This window comes from Carex rostrata, chromosome 17, assembly GCF_964058835.1.
Source record: "Carex rostrata chromosome 17, lpCarRost1.2, whole genome shotgun sequence".
Taxonomy (NCBI): domain Eukaryota; kingdom Viridiplantae; phylum Streptophyta; class Magnoliopsida; order Poales; family Cyperaceae; genus Carex; species Carex rostrata.
The window spans coordinates 8,462,046-8,488,279 of NC_135934.1; the positions used below are offsets into that span (position 1 = coordinate 8,462,046).

The 26,234-nt window shown below is 34.4% G+C and overlaps 3 protein-coding genes and 1 long non-coding RNA gene across 4 annotated transcripts; 3 read left to right on the plus strand and 1 right to left on the minus strand.

Annotated features, from left to right (window-relative positions):
* Window positions 1-10,956: 10,956 nt before the first annotated feature.
* Window positions 10,957-13,768, plus strand: LOC144568759 (pfkB-like carbohydrate kinase family protein). The gene is made up of 7 exons (XM_078319144.1): window positions 10,957-11,223; window positions 11,636-11,899; window positions 11,998-12,108; window positions 12,263-12,370; window positions 12,480-12,577; window positions 13,013-13,124; window positions 13,270-13,768. Exons 1-7 carry the CDS (start codon window positions 11,071-11,073, stop codon window positions 13,510-13,512), a joined length of 1,089 nt encoding a protein of 362 aa, XP_078175270.1. The 5' UTR covers window positions 10,957-11,070; the 3' UTR covers window positions 13,513-13,768.
* A 532-nt stretch (window positions 13,769-14,300) lies between these two features.
* On the plus strand, window positions 14,301-16,282 carry LOC144568761 (proteasome subunit alpha type-1-like). The gene is made up of 3 exons (XM_078319146.1): window positions 14,301-14,773; window positions 15,415-15,508; window positions 15,621-16,282. Exons 1-3 carry the CDS (start codon window positions 14,517-14,519, stop codon window positions 16,086-16,088), a joined length of 819 nt encoding a protein of 272 aa, XP_078175272.1. The 5' UTR covers window positions 14,301-14,516; the 3' UTR covers window positions 16,089-16,282.
* Window positions 16,283-16,366: 84 nt separating this feature from the next.
* Window positions 16,367-16,710, plus strand: LOC144568762 (uncharacterized). The gene is made up of 2 exons (XR_013515721.1): window positions 16,367-16,493; window positions 16,545-16,710. It is a non-coding gene; the product is annotated as an uncharacterized LOC144568762 (long non-coding RNA).
* Window positions 16,426-19,330, minus strand: CYP722A1 (cytochrome P450, family 722, subfamily A, polypeptide 1). The gene is made up of 11 exons (XM_078319145.1): window positions 18,935-19,330; window positions 18,498-18,819; window positions 18,258-18,407; window positions 17,957-18,134; window positions 17,768-17,847; window positions 17,572-17,655; window positions 17,410-17,488; window positions 17,156-17,262; window positions 16,911-17,029; window positions 16,545-16,655; window positions 16,426-16,493 (listed from the first exon to the last, which is right to left on the minus strand). The coding sequence occupies exons 1-11, from the start codon at window positions 19,204-19,206 to the stop codon at window positions 16,472-16,474; spliced, it is 1,524 nt and encodes a 507-aa protein (XP_078175271.1). The 5' UTR covers window positions 19,207-19,330; the 3' UTR covers window positions 16,426-16,471.
* Between the last annotated feature and the right edge of the window lie 6,904 nt (window positions 19,331-26,234).

The following is a 26,234-nucleotide window of genomic DNA, read 5'->3' on the forward strand; positions in this document are numbered from 1 at the left end:
CATTGGTTGGATAGCATACACACTTAAAAAGGATTTGACAATAAATCAGGCATAACTTAACTAAATTATAAAAATATATATATAATTTTTAATGAGATGGGCTACGGTGAGTTGCGAAGTAAAACGCGTTTCTACTTCACGCCGTATTTTTATTTTGAAAGTTCAAACGACCGATCCGAACCGTTAGATGTTTAATCCATATTGAAATGTGCTTGGAGACCAAATTTTATATTTTTTGGAATTTGTTTACTATTTATGAATCATTTTTTAAAATTGATGTTTTGCTGTGAACAGTGAAAAACAGTAAAATTTTCTGGACCATCAGATCAGCGACTTTCAAAATTGCTTAATAAATAGTAAAAAAATTCCAAAAAATGTAAACTTTGGTCTCCAAGCACATTTCAATATGGAGAACAAGATGAACGGTTCGGATCGACGTTTTAAACTTTAAAATCGCAAAATATGAGAGTGAAGTAAAATAGTCGCTTTACTTCGCAACTCACCGTAGCCCACCTCATTTTTAATAGTGTATTTTTTTTTTTGACAAATCAATAGTGTACTTTTATAATAGTATTATCGGGGATTGTGGTTGTTATGTTGGTAGGATTGCTCTTATAGTTGTTTGATCTATATTAAAATTTGTGTGTACTTAAATTTGAATTAATTTTAAAATTGTCTGTGTAAATTTTAATGTGAATACAACTATAATCTAATATATAATCAAATTTGATCTGATGCTCATCAGACGGACCCGATTCTATCTAATAAATAATAATATGAATATATTTCTTCTCATAAAATAATGCTAGAACAAACTTATTTTAGACAGCGTCACTATCTCACTGGTCCCACTTGAAATTTCGAGTAAATAAATTCGTCTTCAACAAATACGAAGCATATAATCCATTTATTTTAGGATTTTTACTGAAATAAAAAAAAAAATTTGAACAGGGAGGTGTGTTAGTCCCACAAGGGAGAGAAAAAACCGGAAAGGTTGGTATATAAGACCCTTAGGCCCTGTTCGGCAGATTACTATTCACCGTGGGAAAAAAAAATTCACTCATAGCTAAGTTATTTTTCCCACGATAAACAGTAAAAATTAGTTCAAAATTTGTTATTCTCATTCTCATTCCTATTCCTAACATGTTACCGAACAGGGCCTTAGTGTCTTTGTATATTGGACAAAGGTGCTTAGTTTTGGTTCTAGAACTAGATATTTGCTCCGTTTTTCCATTGGAAAAATTATCTGAATCTGAATCCTTATTTTCTTCTTCTTATTTAGTACATATATGAATGTGGATTTGAGAAATTGTCTCCTCCATTTTTCTAAATTCATACCGAATCCGTTTACACTCTTAGAATGTGCTCTAGATGAGGAGAACAGAGAGAGGGAAAGGGAGTGAAAGGAGATAGATCTCTGACCGGATCTCATCGAATATGTTTACTTGATTAAGAAGTAAAAAAAAAAAATGAATGAAAACGGAAAAAAAAAAAAGAAACAGAAAATGAACCACATAAAAAATGACAAATTTATTTACTCCAAAATTAAAATGTAGAGGAGGTAAACCGTTTTCTTCCTTTTCTTTTTCTTTCTATTATGGAGCACACCTTTGACAAAACATATGCAATTTTGAATTAAAGTCTGCTTCAAAGAATTTTTTTTTTTTAATAAAGTTTAGACAAAGTATACGACAGGGGCAGACATGCAAATGATGCAATGCTTGGAAATAATTACACTTTCGGCCCGTTGGCTCAAAAGTAAACTGTACACTGTAGTTGTATATTTTATCTTTCTTTCGCCATTTTAAATTTAAATTTGTAATCATGTATGGTTTCATGAAGTGCAGGCTGAGAGGCCCATTCCTTTCACAATGCCCAAAAAAAACAATTGACTGTTTCAACAATGATTGATTTGTGCATTCCAATGCAAACAGAGCCGATGAATAGTGTTTTGCCGTGTTAAACTGTCAATACATGCCAGACATGAGACTGTCTCTCTGACATTTCTTGTCGTCTAGATATGCGTTGCTCGTTATATATTAGTAATGTCATGTCGTGTTGAAAGGTTTTACTCGTGATTTTCGATCACCGGCGAAGTCAGGAATTTTGGCGAACATATACAGAAAAATATATATTATTGTAAAAAAATAAAACTCAACGTAACAAATTTCAACTTATATACTTGTAGTCCCGTATCCTTATCTTATACGTATCAGTATCATATTGCCGTGTTGATATCTGTATTGTATCGTCCGATACCTGTATTGTGTTAAATATTGTCGTATCATCGTATTATGTATCATATTTGATATGATATCCGTATTTATATCCATACAACATAGCCCATAAATAAAGTATTAATTGTTGAGAGTATTATAGATGAACTATAAGTAGCAAAGTTTCAAGCTTGATATCTATATTATATAGATGTGCTCTCATTAAACCTTTTATTTAAAAGCAGATAGCAAAGTTTCAAGGTTGATATCTATATTATATAGATGTGCTCTCATTAAGCCTTTTATTTAAAAATATTTATGCGTTGATTAATAGTATAATATTTATTGATATATTAGACTTCCACTGTTATTGCATTAAAAAAAATTAAATGTGTATAAATATGAAATTTTAGAGGGAAAATAAAGTCAAGGACCATTTGTAGTGAAAAGATCTTACCCAATCAGCTGCAACATCTTAGAAACAAACAAATTTAAGTGCATAGAATAGTTCTTCTGCAAACTGAGTGGCCTCTCGTAGAGTATTAACAATACCCTTAACGGGTATACCCTACCCTACCCCCCTCGTGCCCGCCGCCCGGGTATGGATCGGGTACGCGGGTACAAGGGTAGGGGCAAAAACCAGACCGGACTCACATTTTTGGACCCATACCCGACCTTATCCGTACCCGACTATACCCGTACCCGACTACCCCTACACGATACCCGATACCCGAGTACTGTTCACTTTAATTCAAAATTCAAAAAACCGGTTCCCTCCCACCCGCCCACCCGGTGCCATCCCATCCGGACCCGACCCATACCCGGAAAAAAAAAACAGCAAAAAAAAAAAAAAACAAAACAGCAAAAAAAAACCAGAAAAAAACAGCAAAAAATACCCGTACCCGTACCCGCCCTACCCGTCAAGGGTACACGGGTACGGGTATAGGACGGGTAGGGTATGGTTTTTGAAAAATATACCCGACCATACCCGTACCCGAATACCCTTGTACCCGTCCTATCCGTACCCGTACCCGTACCGGATATACCCGGGGTACCCGTACCCGCCCGACCATTAATACCCTAGCCTCTCGGACTCTGTCACATATCCGAAGTTGAAATTGTCGGTGTTTGTCCCTGCCGTCGGCATATTCTTGTTAGCCCGTGTTTTCTTATGTCCTGCCGTTTATATTATGTGTCTGACCTTGTTTGTACCGTGTGGCTACATCATCACCCAAACAAGAACATTAGACGATACGGCTTGTGGATACATCGGTACGACACTTGCAAGGATCCGTGATGCCACGAGCCTTTGTTAATTTGCCGCCAATGAACGTGTGTTTCCTTTAATAGGGACCCGCAATTATTTTGTTACTAAAGTTAACCCTTTTATAGTTGTTGATAATTTTTTTTCTATTTAAATTAAAAAAGCAGGGGAGTAGCTCTGCTCGAATCTGCTCCATTTCTTTATTTTCTTCTTCTTCTCTGCTTTTTTTTTATTTATTTATTTATTTGACCTTTATCATTTGCTGGTAATTGGGGGAATCTTACGATATTTATATTTTTATGATTTATGTGGTTGTACAAAATTGACCAAATGTCGTCATTTGTTTTCACCCAGTCAATACTCAATTCCATGTTGCATGCGGTAGGAATTAATGATTTTAATATAGAGAATTAGGGATAGTGCTTTCTACCATTATAAAAGCAAAAGAAATTTGGCAAAGGAAGAATGAAAAGCAAACATACCTGAAACCTTGCTTGTATATATATGAGGTGGGCTACAGTGAGTTGCGAAGTAAAACGCGTTTCTACTTCACGCCGTATTTTTATTTTGAAAGTCCAAACGACCGATCCGAACCGTTAGATGTTTAATCTATATTGAAATGTGGTTGGAGACCAAATTTTACATTTTTTGAAAGTTTTTTACTATTTATTAAGCATTTTTGAAAATTGCTGTTTTGCTGTGAACAGTAAAAATAAATAAAATTTTCTGGACCATCAGATCAGCGACTTTCAAAATTGCTTAATAAATAGTAAAAAAATTCCAAAAAATGTAAAATTTGGTCTCCAAGCACATTTCAATATGGAGATCAAGATGAACGGTTCTAATCGACGTTTTGAACTTAAAAATCACAAAATATGAGCGTGAAGTAAAATAGTCGCTTTACTTCGCAACTCACCGTAGCCCATCTGGTATATATATCCTATTGGTTTTACACTTCAAAAGATCTGAACACAAATTTCTAAAGTCGGCTGTAAGATTTGCATAAAAGAACAACTTTATATCCCTTTAAACATTTGTAACGCTCATTAACCTCTCATAAAGATGCAGCGGTGAAAATACTCGAATATTGTGATTGAAAGAATTGAATAAATAAGTATCATGTAATTTTATTTTTTGAGAGAGCTAACAATATCAATTCTTATAAAAAATTTAAAAATTAAAAGGTTAAAAATGAAAATTCTCAATTTATAGGAAGGTCTTTAAGACTTTCACACCTCACCTCCATATGCCCTGTAAAGATGTTCGCACATCGATCGGACGGTCTTGATGGTGTTTCTGCGGAGTGTCTATAAACTTCTATACATGTATGTATGTATGTAGGGTTCAAATGCCTCCATCATGTCTCTATTTTTAAAAACTTTAATAACTCAAAATTTAAATTATAAATGTCAAAATAAAACCGTTAAATGTGATCTATGTTATTTTCTTTATATGCTCATGAAATATTATCACATTTCAATTTTAGTTTTATGTGAATTAATAAGTTCAAAATCAATGTCTAGAAATTATCCATATTATTATTTTTTTACAATCTCTTGATGACAGTCAAAACAAAGTTGAAATGTAATAATATTTTACATGTCCAAAGATAAAATGATGTATATCATATTCAATGATTTTATTTTAACTTTTATTTTTCATGCTATTATTCTCTAAACCCTCTATATATTCATGCTATTATTCCTGCCAATACATGTGCCGAGTGTTCATTTTTGTATTATAACCAATAGTTAAATAGGGTCTCTGAGAATGCACAATTGTTTCGGTATAACATACAATTGCAAAAGCTAGACATGGAATTTAGATCAATTTAGTAATTTACCTACGCGTGAGGATGGGAAACGGTGAGGTCTCTTATGTGTAAAGATGAGAAAATTTTAGAAAATTCTTGTTGTAATAAGAGGGTGCTACATGCCGTTTTTTTTATTAATATTTAACATTAAATAAAAAATAATAGAATGTCTACGATTTTGAATAATTTTAAAAACGTCCAAACTGTCAGGTTTTTTGACAGTCCATCTTTTTTCAAAACCGCTAGGAAATATGGCACTTAATTTATTTTCTAGACCACCAGGTTTCCTTGCGGTTCTGGATTTTTCTTCCTAGAAACAAGCTATATAAGTCATGTTTTTCTCTCCTCCCACTCACAATTCACTCAATCTCAACATAAGAGAAAACAAAGAAGAGGAAGAGGAAGAGAAGCAATTTCAGAGGCGAAAATGATGAATGGTAACAACCGAGGTAGATAGTTCAATTGTGGCGTAGCGAGAGGAGAGTCAATAAGAGGTTGATGTAGAAATGAGTTAAAAATATTTTCTTGTCGTATATGCTTTATGGGGAGATTTTATAGACTGGCAATTCAGTATGAAAAAAAAAATGAAACCGTCAGAAAACCTAGAGGTCCAGAAAATAAGTCAACCGCTAGGTTTTTTGGCCGTTTTGAGAAAAAAGTGGACCACCAGAAAATTTGACGATTTGAATATTTTTAAAATTCTTCAAAAATTGTGAGTATTTCTTTTAATTTTTATTTAATGTTGGATATTAATAAAAAATCGGTGCTCCATTAGATTAAAAAAAGAGAGATGTTAATGAATATTGAATAGAGGGCTAGTCATTTTTAAAGTGATTTTGTTAGGAATTTGAATCGGTTAAAGTGTAACAATTTAATTTAGTTCATCATTTGTTTACTATTTTAAAACTATAATTTATATATAAAATTAATTTCAAGATTTATATAGAGTTTACCACTAAATATTCAACGGATAATTCGAGTTATAGCATAAATTCCTTTGTCGATTCGATATCGTCTCGAATCAACACAATAGAGAATCAGCCACGTCTCTAATCTCCTTCTTCATGTCAGATGAACGCACAACAATTGCGTCTCTACAAGTATTGACACAAACAAATTCGAAAACAACTATCAATCAGCATGCTATTTACCGAATTGGCAGCCCCGCCTTTATCTCTTTCTTATTCTTTCTTGATTTTTGAATTGGTGCGAAAAGACATATCAGATTTTCAGTTTTTATCCAAAACTAAAAGGGGAAATTAGTTCCAATCCACCTCAAAATAGTGAATTTAGAAAAATGTCACCCCAAAATTTATCTTTTACTAAATGTCACTCCAAATCACATTTATTAAGAAAATTGCCACAAATATCATATTAATGTATAATTTTAAATAAACAATTTACAGTATAAATGAATTGACGAAAATAGCCTTGATCTTCAAAAAAAAACTTTCTCCGCTCGCCTCCTCTCCGTTCGATGTGACGCAGATTGAAATAATATGAAGTTAACTTCCATCCTTGCTTTGTGATTGGCTTAAGATTTTACACTGTTTTGACCTTTTCTTTTAGGGAAGTTCAAGGAACTAGGAATCCTGCTCCTTTGGTGGTTACTTGGTAAATGGAAAAATAAAAATGAAAAGAACCAAATACAGTTTGAAGCTGGGAGAGTGTTTTCCAGGAGCAAACACGGAGCCGCAATCAAAAGTACAATTAAGTAGAAAGATATAACTTCATCCTGCTACGATTCTAAAGAAGTTTGTAATTTTTTTAAGTTTTTTGTTAATTTTTGGGTGGCTTCGACTGGGAGGCCTCACCACTGCAACTGGGAGATGACTGGGAGACGAAGAGACGAAGAGAGGAGATGAATTTCTGATCGGACCCATTAAGGAAATGAAAGGGTTAGGGATTGAGGGTATTTTTGGAATATACGAAAATACTCAATATATTATGTTTATTTTTTATTACAAATGTATAATAATATGGTATTTGTGGCAATTTTCTTAATAAATGTGATTTGGAGTGGCATTTAGCAAAAGAGAAATTTTGAGGTGGCATTTTTCTAAATTCACCATTTTGGAGTGGCATGGAACTAATTTCCCCAAACTAAAAATATTGTTCTTCTTATTATTTATGTTTCTTTTATGTCTTCTGTTAAAAACTAAACAGTTCTTAGATAGATCCAAAATTGATCTCCTGTGTGTAAAAATAATAAAACAACACACCATTTGATTACACCTATTAAGTATCACTTATCCAAATGTGATCAGATCATCAGCGAGATATAATAGATATTTTCAATCCATATTGTGTTCAGCTCAAAATGATCTAATCCATATTATAATTGAGTATGATTAGTATAACATTAATATCATTTCAGTCTATATAACACCAACTCCAAAGTCTATCGAATCGACTTCAAACAGTGAATCCAAACTATTCAAACCAATCCACTTCATTAGTTCTGCATTTACATGTAAAATTTATAACTTTTTGAATTTATTTGGTATCAAGTCAAGTGGTCAAATGTGTGAGTTTTTAAGTTAATTTTAATACATTCATTTTTTAATTTTTTTTATCACTTGATTTGATACTAAAATAACTTGAAAATATAAAAAGTTTGCATGTAAACACATCACTCATAAAGTAAATTGGTTTGAACGGTTTTGATTAGTTGTTTGAAGTCTATTCAATCAATTTTGAAGTTAGTGTCATGTGACACCGATGTCACACTAGCCTGATTCATTATAATTACACAATTAACTAATTGTGATTCAAAATATTCTGACTTATTAGTACATTTCTAATAGTTTGACAACATAAAAATTATAATTTGGTCCTATTATTTTGAAAAATTATAAATTACTAACTAAATAAAAATAAAAGTGAGGCTATCATGCTTTGTAATGTATAATTTTCTAGTGTGCTTTGATACGGACGTCGGATTTGTGTCAAAATGCATGCTGAAAGGAAATCAAAGTATATTAAACAAACATCAGGAGTAGAACTAGGGTGTTCTTAAGTTCATTAAGCCTTTTGATGAACTAAAGTCTAAAACCCATCAAATTGGCTTTAAATGATAAATTCGAACCGCTAAAACCCGTCTACCTTACAAGTGATGCATCTACATGTAGAAATTTTAAACATTCAAATTAATTTAATATAAAGTCAATCGGTCAAAATAAGAAGGTTAATAAATTAATTTTAATGCATTTATTTTTTGAACATAATTCGAATGTTTAAAACTTTCACATTTAGATGCATCACTCGTAAGGTAGGCGGGTTTCAACGGTTCGGATTCGTCATTTAAAGCCGATTTAATGGATTTTAAACTTGAGTTCATCAAGAAAGTTGGTGAACTTAAGAATACCCTGGTTCCACTCCAAACATCAGTATCAAAGCATACTAAATAGATATACATTGCAAAGCATCATAGCCTCACTCTAAAATAAAAAATGTATAAAATGGTGTATAAATTAGTCTTCTCATGATTATTAGTTAAATAAACTATATAATATAATTAATACAACTCAATATTGTCATAATTATAACATACAATAAAAAATTATCATATATGATTTTAATTTTACTCATTATTTTATAGGTAATGAGTATGAAATTGACCTTATTCATATTAATAAACTAATAAAAAATATATCCTACTAATAATGAGTAAAAGGGTTTGACACTCGTACCAAAAATGCTGTGGAGTGGAATTTTTTTAATGAGCTGCTAAATATCGCTCAAAAATATCTGTCTGCAATTTAGTTATTTATTTATTAATATTAAAGTTCGTATCGTATATCAAAAATTTTACAATTACCCTGCATCAGACTTAATTTGGCAATTTGTCCGGACGAGCAAAATCACTCTCTAAATTTATATTACTTTGAAAATTATGGCCTGAAGTAAAGAGATAAGCGTGTGCTTATTAAAGATTCTTCTTGAGCTGTTTGATCTTCATCCAACGATTAAACCTTTCTCTTCTAGATGACAGTGTTTCGACTGCTTTGTTATTCTGGCCGCAAAATTAATTTAGATACAAGTTCACACAAGAAACAACATTAAATTTTATATTATAAACTTGTGAAGTCCAATGCTATATTTTCTTTCTTCAGCAATCAGAAGCCCAGAAAGAAAACTAATTTGATTTTCTAGAGCTCAAATTATTTCTTTCTGCTTTAAATATTTAAGTATTAAGAGCGTAACGTGAAAATGGGAAATAAAAGTGCACGCATACGAATCTCATGGCTAAGCTCAAAATATTTTTTTTCAAGTTTCAAAATAAACGATTTGGTTTTTTGATTTTCAAAGTCTAAATAGTTGATCTAAACCGTTAGATGTTCAATCTATATTAAAATGTGCTTGGAGATCAAATTTTGCATTTTTGAAATTTTTTTTACTATTTATTAAGATGATTTGAAAATTGTTGTTTTTCAATGATGCACAATTTTAATAAAAACAACTATTTTTAAACCATCTTAATAAATAGTAAAAAAATTCTAAAAAATATAAAATTTGGCCTCCAAGTATATTTTAATATAAATTGAACAATGATTTGGATCGACTGTTTAGACTTTGAAAATTGAAAAACCGAATTATTTGTTCTAAAAGCTAAAAAAAAACGTTTTGAACTTAAGCATTTTCTACGAACCATTCTATATATATATATTTTTTCTTTTCTTTCCTACATATAGTAAATAGCAAAAACCTTCGAAGTTAGAATGTCCTGTATTATCTCATTTTCTGTTGCAGACCGTCTGATATGATCTAATCTGATGTGAACCGTCCGATGTCAGTATAAAAGATAAATTCTGTTTTCATCCACCCCGTGTGTATTTAAATGGACGGATAAGAGAATCCAAAGATATAGAAATATCATATTTTAAAATAAAGGGGGAATTTCATGTATACCCCTCAAAAACTTCCAAATTACGTATTGCCCCCTCTAAATTTTAAAATTACATATTTCCCCTCTAAACTTCAAAAACTCACAAATTTACCTATTTTATTGTCTTTTATATAAAAACTCATTCTAAACTTATAAAATACCTATTTTACCCTTAATTTAAAGCATAAAACACTCATCATATTTAAATTTGAATCACGAAGGGTTCCTCTACCATCTGAGCTGCTTTAAGATATGCGTGCGCTAGATCAGCACGAATCTGGAAGCGAACAAGCACGGATCTTGAAGCAATGTGCACATATCTTAATGTAGTACATGCGGATCAGAATTACTTTAAGATCTGTGCACACTAAATTAGCACGAATCTTGAAGCAAAACACACATGTATATTGAAGCAACACAGACAGATCTTAATGCGATGCGCACGGATCGGACGGTAGATGAATCCTTCAGACTCAAATTTGAGTCCAATGGGCATTTTATGTTTTCAATAAATGGTAAAATGGGTATCCTATAAATTTAGAATGAGTTTTAATATAAAAGAGAATAAAACGGGTAAATTTGTGAGTTTTTGAAGTTTAGAGGGGGAAATATGTAATTTCAAAATTCAGAGGGGAAAATACGTAATTTTAAAGTTTTTGAGGGGTATACGTGAAATTCCTCCTAAAATAAAAGTAGAGATGAGGGGGCGAAAAGTAAAATTACATCATTAAATTTTGTGTATAAATCGGCGACGGAGATGTTGCTCTGCACCAATAAATTGAATCAAAGCCGGATTACAAGCACAGATTCCAAACATCTCTCTGTCTCTCTCTTTCTCTAGAGATTAAAGAGAAAGATCTTTGTTTGTTTGAGAGAGAGTTAGAGAGAGATGGGAGCTGAATCGGACGTGCTTTCATCTCCAGCGGTGTTTTCATATCCAGCCGTGCTGGGTCTTCAGCTATCTGCTCTCATTGACCACGTGGCCAGAGTTGATTCATTGCTCCTCGACCGAATTCCCGGCGAGAGAGGCGGCTCTCAACTGGTCAAACACTTTTTTTGTCACTAATTTTTACTGCAACTGATGTTAGTTTCCAAAATTCTGTCCGCCTTTGTTTAAATTCTATGCAAAACTTTCAATTTTGGTTGAAAATTGCAGCTCTGGTACACTGATTTTGGGTTTATTGCTTGTTTCGCCCATGTAATTCGTTTAATTACAGGATAAGATGATCCTCAATGAAAAAAATCCTACTTTTCAACTCTTTTTACAGCATTATAAGAATTACATTTTGCTGATTAGATAGATGACTGCATTTATTGAATTCGTTTAGTTGAGTTGTTTAATTTGCCTTTCAATAAGTGTTTCCATGTAGTCTAATGCAACTTAATTAGGTTATTTATCTAAGTCAATTGAGACAGGCATGTATTCATTTGTTTGTTCTTCTATTGTGAGACAGGTCAATACAGAAGAATTAAATGATATATTAAGAGAGTTGAACACACACATACTTCCCTCGGCAGACTCTCTGTCTCAAATGCGAACAATGGCTGGTGGCAGCGTTGCTAATACAATTCGGGGTCTGGCGGCTGGATTTAAGGTCTCCACTGGCATAATTGGTGCGTGTGGAGACGATGATCAGGGCCGTATATTTATGCACAATATGGGTTTAAGCGGTGTCGATCTGTCGAGGCTCAGGACCAAGAAGGGACACACTGCTCAGGTGCTTCAAACTGTTTTTTTTGTACATTCCTCCCTCAATTTTTATTATTTATTTTTTTAGGATGGGTTCTCAATGAATTTGTGTGTTTTAATTTGTAGTGTGCTTGCTTGGTTGATGCAAATGGAAACCGGACCATGCGACCATGTCTATCAAATGCAGTCAAGCTTCAAGCAAATGAGTTTAGGAGAGAGGATTTCAAAGGTGCCAAGGTGATAATCTTTCTTACTCAATCTTTAGTGCTCTTTTTTAATTTTTAGGATTAGGGGCACTGGACTTAATGATCACTCTTTCCTAAATTTAACGGGCAACTGATTGTTTATATTTCAATGCCCTAATCTTTATTTATTTGTTTTTCATGTGCAGTGGCTGGTAGTGAGATATGCGCACCAAAACCTAGATCAAATAAAATCTGCCATTAGAGTTGCAAAGCAGGAGGATGTTTCCATTTCTTTGGATTTAGCTAGTTTTGAGGTAAATTCTTCTTCCTTTGAATTTGTTGACATTTTAATCATCAAACATAAGTCCTGCCTGTACTCTTTTGTATTTTTCCATTTAATCTTTTTTTGTATTTAATTTGTAGATGGTACGTAATCATCGATCGCAACTTGTGGAGCTTTTGGAGACGGGTAACATAGACCTTTGTTTTGCAAATGAAGATGAAGCGAGAGAGCTCATTAGGTATTAACCTGTCAGTTTTTAGATATACAACCAGATGAGAAGATTATAGTGTGAGTTTTCAGTTTAGTTTTTGTAAACTCTGTATAAAAACAAAAAGGGGTAGGGTACTGGAACCAATCAAATGAAATTATTAGATAGTGACTGATGGACCACATAATGAGAAGAGAAAGGCACAAATTTATATATTCTCAAGGTTTGTATAAAATATTGTCTATGCAATGATTCTCCACAAGTCAAAGAATCTTGGTGTGTGATTTTCTTTTACAAAAAAACTAGGTCTATTATTGCATTCCTTTTGTCTTGTTGTATAGGGCATCATGGTGCTGATCCAGTGGCTATACTTTTCTAATAGAAATAAGTTAGCTAGGATTAAACAAATTTATTTGCATAAATCTTTAGCTCCATCTAATAGTTAAATTGTCACTCTTTAAAAAGGGGGGACGAGAACTGTGATCTGGAAGTTGCATTAGATTTCTTGAGCAGTTACTGCAAGTGGGCCGTGGTCACTCTCGCCTCGAAGGGTTGTGTTGCTAGAAACGGCAAAGAGGTCTGCTTATATTATCCCATACCCCGTTAATCCCTTTTAATGCTACACCTCATCAAATGTTGGTTCCGAGATTTTACACAATTCACACTTGAAACCTACTAAGCATGTTTCTATTATGTATGAATGATATATATCATGAATGCAGGTAGTGAGAGTTGGTGCAATCGGCCAAACAAATGCGGTGGATGCAACGGGAGCAGGGGACCTGTTTGCGAGCGGGTTCATTTACGGGCTTGTGAAGGGTCTTCCTTTGGAGGATTGTTGCAAATTGGGGGTCTGCAGTGGGGGTTCCGTAATCCGGGCACTTGGTGGGGAGGTTTTGCCTGAGAATTGGCAGTGGATGTATAAGCAGTTGAAGTCCAAGGGGCTTTTAGTACCTGAACTTTAGATTCTGGTTTGGATAAAGCATTTGGTTTAATTTATATTTATATATATTTTTTATTTTCATTGGGAAAAGGAGACCCCATGTAAAAGAGATGCAACATAATAAAGGTTGCATCATGGTTTTGGTTATTGTTTTGGAATTTAGGGGCAATAATTTAGAATTTGTGTTGGTATGAAAGAGTCAGTGTGCTAACTGTAAGAAGGAAACTGGTTTAGTTTTCTCGACTGAATGAAATGAAAAAAGTACTTATGCTTTGTCATTTATTTATCATATATTTTTTACATTTGGTCATGCCTCGCAATTTTGTATGATTTAGGATATCCTGAATCATCCTCAGAGAGGGAAATACACATTTTTGTTGTTTGTTATGTAATGCAATCCCAATTCACAATGCAATTTTATATAATTATGCTATGTAATTGAATGCACAAAAAGAAATGAGGAAAATTAATTTTTTTTTCTTACACAAATTAGTCATTTTTTTATTTTCTTAATAAAGAGTAAAATAGGTACTTTATAAATTTAAAATGAGTTTTAATAGAAAAGTCAATAAATTGAGTATAAAAATTTATTTTTAAATAGAAAAGTCAATAAATTGAATAAATTTTTGAGTTGTAAAAAAATTGAGGGGTAATACGTATTTTCGAATTTTGTAGGGGGTATACATGAAATTCCCCCTTTCGTAATTATGCCATGTAATTTAATGCACGGAACGAATTGAGGAAAATGAATTGCTTTGGACAAGTGAAAAAACATTGGTGTTATTTATGGGCCAGAGAACCCAGAGGGCCGGCCCATTTCATTTCACGAATTATCGACTCATGACTTGAGAAGAAAGAAAGGGAGAAGAGAAAGAAGAGAGAGAGAGCAGCAGTTATAGGTAGATCCACAGAGAGGAGAGATTTATACAAATAAAACCCCATCGCCATTGCTCTAAGTTAGTCTCACCCCAGCTGAGCGAGCACCGGGAAGAAGAGGAGAAAGAGAGAGAGAAAGAGAAAGAAAGGATGTTTCGCAACCAGTACGACACTGATGTGACGACGTGGAGTCCAGCTGGGCGTCTCTTCCAGGTGGAGTACGCCATGGAGGCCGTCAAGCAGGGCTCCGCCGCCGTTGGCCTCCGCTCCTCTTCTCACGCCGTCCTCGCCGCCGTCAACAAGGCCGCCTCCGACCTCGCTTCCCACCAGCGCAAGGTCTTCCGAGCAGCCGACCATGTCGGCGTCGCCATCGCCGGCCTCACCGCAGACGGCCGTGTCCTCTCCAGGTCTTTCTTCCTTTCTCGCTTTCATTATTTAGCTTTCTATTCCATTCCATTATACTAACTCATTGGAATTTAGATCAGATCCTAAGAGTAATCCTATCTGAAAATTGGAACCTACCTGCTTTATTTATATTCATACTTTCAAGATCAAATTCCTGCTTTGAGGCTCACAGTAGATAAAATAATAGAGTCATTACCTAAACCCTACATCTACATGTAATCAATCAATCACTCTTCCTTTTCTCCTAACCAGTACTAACATTAATCCTTCTATTATATGCGTAACGGATCAATTCAACTTGATGTATGAGCTATTTGAGTGACTCTACCGACATCGTCCCTGGTTTTATGTATCAAAATTTGTTCTCCTGTATCTCTGTCAACTGTGGGATAACAGGTGTTCTTTTGTATTCTTATTAACAATATTTGGCTTCAAATATAGTTTGATGCATTTACAGATACCATGTATTTTCCCAAACTTTCAGGCATACACTTTGTCATCTTTTTTCTTCCTGAAATATGATGAATTAGGTTCCTTGCATACATTTCAAATTTGGCTGTCATTACATAGTTATAGAGAGCCTATGGATTTTATTTTATTTTTTTTCTTTGATCCCATATTTCTTTTTCCTTTGTTTGTATAGGTTTTTGAGGAATGAGTGCATTAACCATTCCTTCGTCTATGAATCACCCCTGCCTGTGGGAAGGCTCGTTGTGCAACTTGCTGATAAAGCTCAGGTACTTCTCCACTCCCAACCTCAAATTCTCATTCACTCATTTCCTAATGTTACTTCACACAAAAGCCCTTTCTCTAACCAACCAACCTTTATGTTCCGTTGGCATCTCCCAGGTGTGCACCCAGCGGTCCTGGAAGCGTCCCTATGGAGTGGGCCTCCTGGTTGCAGGCCTCGACGAGAGTGGGGCCCACTTGTACTACAACTGCCCGAGCGGCAACTACTTCGAGTACCAGGCCTTTGCCATCGGGTCCCGTTCCCAGGCAGCAAAAACCTTCCTCGAGCGGCGCTACAAAGCCTATGACGGGTACACACGGGAGGAGCTTATCAAAGATGCCCTCTTTGCAATAAAGGAAACCTTTCAAGGGGAGAAGTTGACTAGTCAACTCTGCACTGTTGCAATAGTTGGGGTAGGAGAGGCATTTCATGTCATAGACCAGAAGACTATTCAGGAATATATTGATGCAATGGATGTGTCCAGTGAGGGAGGCGCTGAGGAGGAAACTGCCGCTGTTCCACCGCCATCTGGTGAGGCGCAAGAGGGGGGTGATGAGTCGTCAGAGCCTGCTCCAATGGATATTTAAAATCAGGGTTTGTTTACTGTGTTAATGGTATGATGTTTTTTTTTCTTAATCCTGTTTGGAATGACTTGGTAGAATTAATATTTGATATGGTGCTTATTGGCTTATGATATTGCCGTGTTTAGACATGTTGTTCTTGTAGTGTAGGCATGAAAAACATTATCTGCTTCAAGTCTGTTTGGAATTTCTTGTTTGTTTTGATAGTGGTATCTCTTACTTATTTGATTGATAATGGGGCCGGTACCAGTTTTACTAGTACAGCCAGTTTTGCAATCCCCTACAGTAGATTCTCTTATCCATCTCCTTGAGTGAATCGCTTATACTAGAAAATCAGGAGTGATTAATTTGGGAATCTAAAATATGCTAATTTCATACATTACAACATATTACATTTCATCCATAGGAAGTGTTTTCTTTTCATGTGTCTTTTTTTTTTGAAATCCTGATAGAAGCTATCAGGTGTTCTTTCTGGTGTCTTGCAATGGATATACAGTAATGGGACAGCCATTTCTGAGCCTCGGAAACATAGCCCATTTCTCCACGCTCCAGTCCTTATCTGTTACCTTCCACCTGATTATCAAAATTAATTAAAAATATTAAAATATAGAATATCAAAACAAAAGAAGTCCAATCTCCTCAAAATACATGAAAGACTAAATAATGTGCGGCAAATTATTTCCTTTAAATAGAAATCTAACATCAAAAAATTGAAACAATGCCTCCTCAGTAAAATCAACTTCTAATGAATCATAATTTATCAGCTATAGGCTAGATATTTGTGAGCAATAATGTGAGAAATGAAAAAACTAAAAATTAAAGTTGTACCTATAAGTAGTAACAAGTCTATGGAGGAAAACCAGCATCATAACCTTTGCTAAATTCATACCCAAGCATGTCCTTCCTCCTGCCCCAAATGCCAAAAAGCTGTATGCCTTCGTGTCTTCCTATTTTATTATTATTAATTTTTTCCAAAAGGCGAAAGTGAAGTTTCTGCTAAGTGCCTAATTTTAATTGCATATTATTATCTTAGTAAAAGTAGGACCAATTATGGTTCAGAAAATTAAACTTACATCAAACCTTGAAGGAATGAACTTCGTTGGATCATTATAAATTGTTGAATCATAGTGTATACCTCTTGCATCCACGTTGACGATCCATCCTTTCTTAATCTGATATTCTACAATAATAGTTGGTATTTCAAACCCAAGGTCTGATGTAGAAGCAAACAAAGATTCTTGTTTTGCATGTGTAAAATATTGAGGCAAGTAGTTTTCTATTTGTAAAAGAAAGTTGTATAACTGCAACTAAAATATACAAATGGCACCTCCAATTTGACAGTCTTTGAGGGTTTCCCTTGGAAACCAAGAAACTATAGTTGCCATCCTCAGTGTTTCCTTCACTACCTAGATATAAAACCCATGAAGGGAAAATAAGTTACAAAACCAAAGGTTTAATGCGCATTTGTACAGAGGAAAATTATAGTAACCTTGGAAGCATATTGCATCTCATTTAGAGTTCCAGGTGCAATGGTTGAATCAGAATTTTTGTATTTGCAATCCATTTGGATTTCCTGATTTGATCATATTAAAATAAAAAATATTGTTAGAAGAATGCAGTAACTAAGTCAATATAATAACGGTTTTTTGAGTTTTTTTTTATGCATTTAAGCTAAATTTACTAACCCTTAGCCTATCTTGGACCTCAGCATGCTCGTCTAAGTACTTAACCATCCATGTAATTGCACTTGCAGTTGTTACTTGTCCTGCAAGTGAATTTTGGATATGCAAATATTAACTTTGTTTCAACTCCTCAGTCTTGAATGGATACAACATACAAAAATAATCAAGAGTGTCAAAGTAGATGTTAAATACCGGCAATAATAAGTGTTAAAATGTTATCCAAAATCTGTTCATCATTGAGCAGTTCTCCATTCCTTTTATCAGATTGATCCGCTGAAAGAAGAAATTGCAAGAAGTCTCTCTTATTTTCGAAGCCTTTTCTCCTTAGAGTTATCTTTTCTCTCAATGCATTCATGACTCTTTTTCTTGCCTAATTGAGCAAATCAGACATATAATTATGCATGTCATAATTGATTATTTGATTGTCTGTGATCTTGTACTATGCAAAAGTTATATTCAATTACCATGAAATTATTAAATGACACAAATATACCTGAAGTCCTTGATAGAATCTTGTACCGGGAAATCGTAAAGGGAAAGAGAGCATAGCTTCAGTTATGAGAAAAATGTCGTGCTGGAGCCTCTTCAGTTCTTCTTCTTCATTTAAACTCATTATCATTTTGCATATCGCACGAAATGTTAGCTGTTCAAATTTAATATAACTATAAGATGTTTCATTATACCATATGATTTTCAGGCACTATTTAGAAAAAAAAAAAAGGATGGCATTCACCTTCATGGCATCATCAAACACTACAACATGTTTTTTCCTCTCCCATTGTTTAAGAATTTGAACTGTTAACTCATCAAAATGCTCTATAAAGGGGGCCAAAGAATCAAATGTGAAGAGATTGGAGATATGGTGCCGTAGGAAGGCATGGTGCTCGTGTGAAGAACAGAGCATGCTCTGTTTTCCTAGTAACTCCCCGATTGATTTTATATATCTCTTTGAGAAATCAATGGATTCTGACCCCAAAAGAGATTTTGCAACATTTGTTCTCGAGATAAATACATGCGTTTGTCCAAATATGTTGGTCCTGAAGCAATCACCGTACCTACACGAGTACAGAAAAAAGGTGGGGGGAAATTATAAATATTTCATCTTCAGTTATAAATAACAAGAGATAAAGAGAGATTATTAAATGAGAGGAGAAAAAAATATGTATGTACTTGAGGTGCCTTTTTCTAACAAAATCATAGACTCCATTGGTGCCACTATATGCTCTGACAAATGCAAGGGTCTCTCCAACAAAAGGAAATCCACTGCTCCCTGGGAGAATTCGACAACACTTTGAATCGTCATGACTAGTAGCAGTACATGCATGTGCATTGGTGCAAAATAATCCCTTAAAAACCCACAGCAAGACCCATGTTATAGCACCCATGAACAAGAGATGCAACAAGAAACCATCAATAACATGAAGAAGAAGATGAATCGCCATATTGGCAGAGTGTGTGTGTGTGTGTGTGCAGGGGGTCTGATTTATGATGTCTTATTGGCGACTACAAAAGGACAGAGTAATTTCTAAGAGTCTTTCCGAATATATGTGAATTTAGAAAAGGGGTTATTCTGTTCCCTTTGAGTTAGCTTTTTTAGGCTGTGTTTGGAAGAGAGAATATATAATGAAATTATCACCGTCTTGTAGTTGATGAGTATTTTGAAGATACTGAATTGTGCTTGATGTATAATCTTTTTGTCTTTAAATTTATTATTTTTAATATTCAAAGAAAGATTTGTTGTAAGTGCATAACCGATCAATGTAGTACTTAGAGTGTCGAACCACATGGAGTGTGTTTAGATACTTAGTCTAAACTTTAATAATAAATTTTAGAAAATAAAATAAATTAAAGTAAAATTGAGAGGTATATTCTATCAATCCTAAATTTTTGGGTTCAATATCCGAAGGAAGGAGTTTAAAACAATAAATGAGAATAAAAACAAAGAAAATAAATATTGGTTTGTTTTCAAGTTGAGGAGATCTAGGGGCATTCGGTCTACAATCCTTTGCTAATTCTATCTATTCGGTATTGTTTAAATTCATGTATGATTTGATGAGATTTCTAACCTAAAGTGTTAAAAAGGATCACTTTTGTGAATTAATAACGTGCCTAGATAGTTTTGGACTTCACCGTCGTTCATCACCCTAGTTATCTAGACCCATTAAACTCTTGTTAGCCTATTTCAACTATTTATTGATACAAGTATTTTGGTGTGGTGAGTTAATGTTCCTCGAATTTTAGGTGCTGTCACCATTCTAAAGGGATATTTAACAATCTTTTGCACACAAAATACATATCAATACTTAGTCAATCTAGGTGTCCTAAGTAAGGGTTTAACTTCACTTTCGTTCATCACAAAACCCTAACATTTAATTCTATAGTTCTGGTTTTAGATATCAAAGTACGGTCGCTTCTAATTCAAATCCTAAGGTATTTGTGTTCATAATTTGACACTCTCCTCTCATCCTAACTTCTTTGATTCTTTTGAACTAAAAGGGAATCCAAAGCGGGACTACTTCGATTGCAAGTACTAAACTATGTAATCAACACAAATGATAAATCACAGAAATTAATAATCAAATCCCATAAAACAATCATAATAAAAACAAATAACCGAATAAGATAAAATTAAACAAGTTCATGCATTGACCTAAACTCCTAGAGAGAGATCTACTCTCTTTTGGAGAGATTCATTACAAAAATTGGCAAAAATAAGAAGAAATATAATAAAGAAATTATTACACCTTTTATCAAATTATAAACCTCAATCTTGCCAAAATCTTGGATAGATCTTCTTCTTCTTCTCCTTCCTAGAAAAGCTTATGGGACTTTCAGAATTGCTGCAGATTTATCGCTAAATTTTATGGAAATGGACATGCACCAAGGGGTGATGAGAGAGATGAGAATTGTGTCTTGAATGTGAATGAACCCCCTCTTTTATAGCCAAAGATTATGCCCAATTTAGAGGCTAGAAGGTGGGGTTAGTGGGTTTAGTGGGTGCTCTCTTTGGATTGTTTCTCAGATTGTCATATCTAAATTTGACTGTTAAAACGTGTCCTTGGTGTGTCAAAAATAGAAAAACTATCAAAACGTGTAATTCTGGCTGTCTGCGGGTCCAGTGTGTCCGCACTGGTGGTGAGTGCGGATGACTGGGCCGCATTGGCTCCAACTTTCCTTATTTAACTTCCTGAAAATTCTGCATATTTCTCTGAGTGCGTCCGCACTGGCTTTGAATTCCTGAAGAATATGAATCTTTCAAAAATCAGCTAAGTAGTGAGTGCGGATGGGTTGACCCGCACTGGCTGTGAGTGCGGACGCATTACGCTCGGACTTTTTCTTCTAAAGTGCTGAGATGCTGGAAATTTGGCTAAGTGCTGAGTGTGTCCGCACTGGAAGCCTTTTTCTTCATTTTTCATCGCTTCCTGCAGTCTAAAGCCAAGCAAACGCAGTAACTTGATTTTAGATGTATTCTAATAACTTTGTATTCAAAATACATGATATTTGACGTTATTTTATGATAAAAATCAGATTGAATGTGTATATAATTAATGCCTATCAGTAGTATATATAATGTATATATTTTTCTCTCAAATATAGCCTTGGACATTATTTTTTTCTCTCAAATTTAGGAAATTGGTTCTCATTCTTGTTAGGAGTTTTTTTTTCTTTGCTTTTGTTTTGTTGGGCAATATAATATAATTTGTTCATTATGTGGAGGGCTTTAGGAAAATGTTTGAAAAGACAAAAGTACGTTGTTAAATAATTGAGAGGTGATGCATCATGCATGTTTGCTGGATTCTTGCTGTAACTAGTGATAAGTGGTAAGGCCACTAAGAAAAGTTAGTAGAAGTTTTCTTTTCCGTCCATTGTGAAAGTGTGTCTTAATAAAGTAGGAGCCATATATATCATGGAATCTCCATTAGATTACATCAAACACACACCCAATCCCAATTTTTGATTCTTGCCAACTGATCATGCATGCCAGGCAGAATCCACCGCAAATAATTTGTACCACTACCTTTTTCAACATATTAAATAAACAAAATATAATATAAATAATAAGTGACAATAATTTATATATGATGTTCAAGTTATTTTAGCAAGAGAGACTATATATTAAGGAGTTTGGCTAGTATAGCATCAGTGTCATTTCAACCTATATAACACTAACTCTAAAATCTATCAAATCGACTTCAAACGGTGAATTCAAACCATTCAAACCGATTTACATTATGAGTAATGCGTTTACATAAAAAAGTTTTATATTTTTGAGTTATTTTAATACCAAATCAAGTGGTAAAAATATTAAAAAATTAATGCATTAAAATTAACTTAAAAACTCACACATTTGACGTACCGCTTGACTTAATACTAAAATTCAAAAAGTTATAAATTTTGCATGTAAACGCACAACTAATGAGGTAGATCGGTTTAAATGATTTGGATTCACCGTTTGAAGTCGATTTGATATGTTTTAGAGTTGGTGTTATATAAGTTAAAATGACACTGATGTTATACTAGCCAAACTCTATACTAAGATAGGTGAAAAAACTCTATTTTACATGCAGCTTTTCTACAAGTTACATTAAAAGGTTGAAATAAGGTAGGCAGTCACAGAGTCCTCTTGAAGTCATTTCTGTGTTAATTATTAGAACCAATAAAGGTATATCACCGAAACAAGAAACAAGTGCAAGAATTATGACATACACTAACATAAACAAGAAAGAAAACACAATCCATCAGACATGTTAACAGGCTACATATACAACATAAGTTAGAAAGGACAATTTTACCATTAATTATATTTATTCAAATTCCATTTGCAAACCACAGAAAGAGAGAAAGAGAAGGAGAGAGATAAGAAAGAAATCAAAGGCCATAATAACAGTGACAATAACATATAAGATAGCTTTTTAGATGACTTGCCATTAGCCATGCATCTTTTTTTATTTGATGAATCTACATATATGATATCAAATCATATATAGCGAGAAAGCATGGCAAAATGATTTTGAGAACATACACATACATCCCTCTGCTCTCTTTAGATTGTATAGAAACAAACCAACACCTTCATTTATTAATCAACCCCCCTCACCCCCACCAATCTTGATGAAGAACTTTTCAATGTAAATTGACATCTCCTTCCATTGCTCAACTAGTAATCAGTTCAATAATTAATCACTGTTTTGTTTGTGTAGTGTGGATTTTGTGGAGCTAGCTAAGTAGGCTAATGAAGCATTTAGGCGCTTCATGGAATCCTTGTGCTTTATATAGCAGCTTAAAATGCGCATGACAATTAAAGCAGCCTTAAAACAAGCACTAATCAGCCTTGTTTTCTCAGTCCGATTCATTAATCACCCACGATTTCTTTATTAATTAATTAATTTCAGATCACGGGTTGGGTTGGAACAAATTAATAAATTGTTTTGCATGCATATTGTTTATTGATCATTCTTTGCATATATTTTTATATTTTATTATGAATCCCTACTTTCGGCCGAATTTTTTATTAATAGAAAAATAAAATAAAATATTGAAATACGGGATAGATTCTATGTTTTATCGAGAAATAAGTACAACGGGTTGAAATAACCCCTCCAATGGGACGGGTCTAATTATCCCGTCCGGGTTAATTTTAGTTAACGAGCGCTAACCAAATTCAGCGGAGAGGAAAGGAAAAAAAAAAAACAGAAAAACCCGGACGGTATAAGCTAACCCGTCCGGGACAAAAATAAAAAAATAAAAATAAGGGACGGTGTGCTTCAACCCGTCCGGGCTTCGGCAAAAAAAAAATATGGGACGGTGTGCTTCAACGCGTCCGGGCTCTGGCGCAAAAAACAAAAACAAAACAAAACCGGACGATATGCTTGAACCCGTCTAGGCGCCATTAAACCCCCAGACAGAAAGAAGAACGCTCAGAACAGAGGGAGAAGCTCATCTAAAGGTTCAGACAGAGACAAAAATAATTATTGTCGATAGCAAAGTCGAATTTCAAACAGGTAACTTTTTAATTATATATATTTTATGCTGTGTCATTTAGTAATTATTGTATAATAATTTAATTAATATTAGTTTTTATTATTGTAATAATAATAATATGTGATTTATTCATTATTGTGTAGGTTAATTTATAAAAATAATTAATCATGTTGATGCTGAGGATTTATTTTGGTGGTGAAATACGACACGGTCGTAAAGGAGTAAAGTATAGTATTAGTCCTCGATTCTCTTTGAGTGTGACTGATGAATACGGTTGGTATGATGTGAAAGGTGAAATTTATTGCCAACTTGGATATTTCGAGAATGAGTATAACCTAAAAGCACATGCACGGGTTAATATTGGTACAACAGTCTGACGTTATTATGAGAAAATTGAAATCGTGTGCGATCAGAGTTGGAGAGGTATTTATATCCAAAGTATGCGTGCCCAAACCCAATATACTTTTCTCGATTTATACATTGAGTTGGTTCCAATCATCGGCGAAATACAACCGCAGTTATTCGTTGATAGTATGGTACTGGAAACACATCCCGAACCTCGACAGACCCAATATAGTGATAACTATGCGGGTCCCAGTTTCTTCAAACCCTATCAGACACAACAAACACCGAGGTAAGACCCTCGATAGACCCAATATAGTGCTAACTATGCGGGTCCCAGTTTCTTCGAACCCTATCTAACACAACAAACACTAAGGCAAGACCTTTATCTGCATCCTTATCCCAATGTGAACGAGTTGTCACCGTCTGTTCAGATAGAATATAATAATCAGTAGCTCTGGGTATCTTCGTTCTGGTCTAGTTTTTTGTTTGTCCACACTCTTATGCCTGACGTAAACATTATTGTATGACGGGAAAAAGTCCTGCACTGCTTGTGTACGTGGCGTAAGATCCTGAGTAGGTCCTATGTTATCTTGTGCACCAGTGACATCTAGCGGGGCCAACTCGATATGATCCAAATCCTACAACAATCATTTTAGTATTTAATAAACATAATCGACTATTATTTAAATAAAATTTACAATTTTGAAACTATTACCTGGTAGACCGGACTAGGTCCTGTGTGACCCATGTATTGCGCATCCTGAGGATAGGTCTGATTGTATGTCTGATCCCAATTTACAAATGCATTCACTCCCTGTAATAATTATTTTATTATTTGTAACAAACATAATAAACGATTATATAAAATTTATTTCAATTTTGAAATTATTACCTTGGTAGACCTGACTAGGTCCTGTGTTGTCTTGTGTGAACGTGATAGGAACCTCTGATTCCTATAATAATTATTTTAGTACTTAATAAACCATATCAACAATCATTAAAATTAAACATCATAAGTGATGAATTATTACCTGATGGACCTGACTAGGTCCTGCGTGATGAACTGGGGTGTACACCGAGCTGCCTAACAACTCTGAGAAGAACTGCCCATTTGTGTTGCCTTGTGCGGCCGTGCCATGATCCTCATATCCCTATAATTATTATTTTACTTTTCTTAATAAACATAATCGACAACCAATTAAAGTATTTTTTTTTCTACTTACCAGTTCAACATGACTAGGTTTGGTTTGAAAGCTTCTGAGATATTCATTTAACCTGTCATTTGTTTCTATCCATCTCTCATGATAGTTGAGATCTAAATCTTGTGGCAAGTCAGGGATGTGTTCTGGATTATCACCGTCTGAGATGTCATCAATATTGTCTGGAAGATCGGTCTCCCTCAACATACTTTGCAATTTGGCATCCATACCGTTGTCTCTGAGAAGGCCACAACTTGCTTTAAGAAAAAAATTTCCTATTTTCTTGAGTGTTCTATTTTTCGTCAATCCTATAGCTGCTGATATTATCTTTATCCCTCGTAATGTCTATAAAATAAATAAAAAATGGTAACTCCACTGAAAGAAAAATAACATCTCATAAATATTTTTAATTTATAAAACTTACAACACGTGTCGATTTCGGGGCACCGGGAATGTACCATACTTCGCCAATCTCATCTCTGTATTCTGGAATGGGATCATCAAGACCCTCTATGCACCATTTTCCTAATAAGATATTGAACATGTCATTATCCTGGAACCAACTTCGATATGGCAATATGTCGTACTGACTCCAATACCCGATTGGAACAACCAAGTGGTTTCCTGGATTAGGCGCCTCATTTACGTAATTCTGGTGCACATTAGACCAATTCACCAGTCCCACATTTGCACTGTGAACAAATTTATGTAACCGGCGTACCTCATCCTTGGGGAGCGGCAGTGGTGGCGGGATGGGCTGTGCATACCCAAATTGCCTTATCACACGATCTGGGTAATAATGCTCAATTATCCAAAAGTGCACAAGTTGCACATGAGCTAGCCATACACCCCTTTCGTCAATAACTCGTGATGACATCTTACACGGTACCTGATTTAACATCGCGTTGTAAGGCTCCCATTTTATCATGTAATCTTCGAGCTTC

Excerpts from the sequence above, each read along its gene's own strand:
- LOC144568761 (XM_078319146.1), top strand. The coding sequence starts at position 14,517 with ATGTTTCGCAACCAGTACGACACTGATGTGACGACGTGGAGTCCAGCT. Across the intron at positions 14,774-15,414 it reads GACGGCCGTGTCCTCTCCAG|GTTTTTGAGGAATGAGTGCA; the intron begins GTCTTTCTTCCT and ends TTGTTTGTATAG. Across the intron at positions 15,509-15,620 it reads AACTTGCTGATAAAGCTCAG|GTGTGCACCCAGCGGTCCTG; the intron begins GTACTTCTCCAC and ends GGCATCTCCCAG.
- CYP722A1 (XM_078319145.1), bottom strand. The coding sequence starts at position 19,206 with ATGGCGATTCATCTTCTTCTTCATGTTATTGATGGTTTCTTGTTGCAT. Across the intron at positions 17,656-17,767 it reads AGGTCCAAGATAGGCTAAGG|GAAATCCAAATGGATTGCAA; the intron begins GTTAGTAAATTT and ends TGATCAAATCAG. Across the intron at positions 17,489-17,571 it reads AGATGCAATATGCTTCCAAG|GTAGTGAAGGAAACACTGAG; the intron begins GTTACTATAATT and ends TTTTATATCTAG.
- LOC144568759 (XM_078319144.1), top strand. The coding sequence starts at position 11,071 with ATGGGAGCTGAATCGGACGTGCTTTCATCTCCAGCGGTGTTTTCATAT. Across the intron at positions 11,900-11,997 it reads AGAAGGGACACACTGCTCAG|TGTGCTTGCTTGGTTGATGC; the intron begins GTGCTTCAAACT and ends TTTAATTTGTAG. Across the intron at positions 12,371-12,479 it reads TGGATTTAGCTAGTTTTGAG|ATGGTACGTAATCATCGATC; the intron begins GTAAATTCTTCT and ends TTTAATTTGTAG.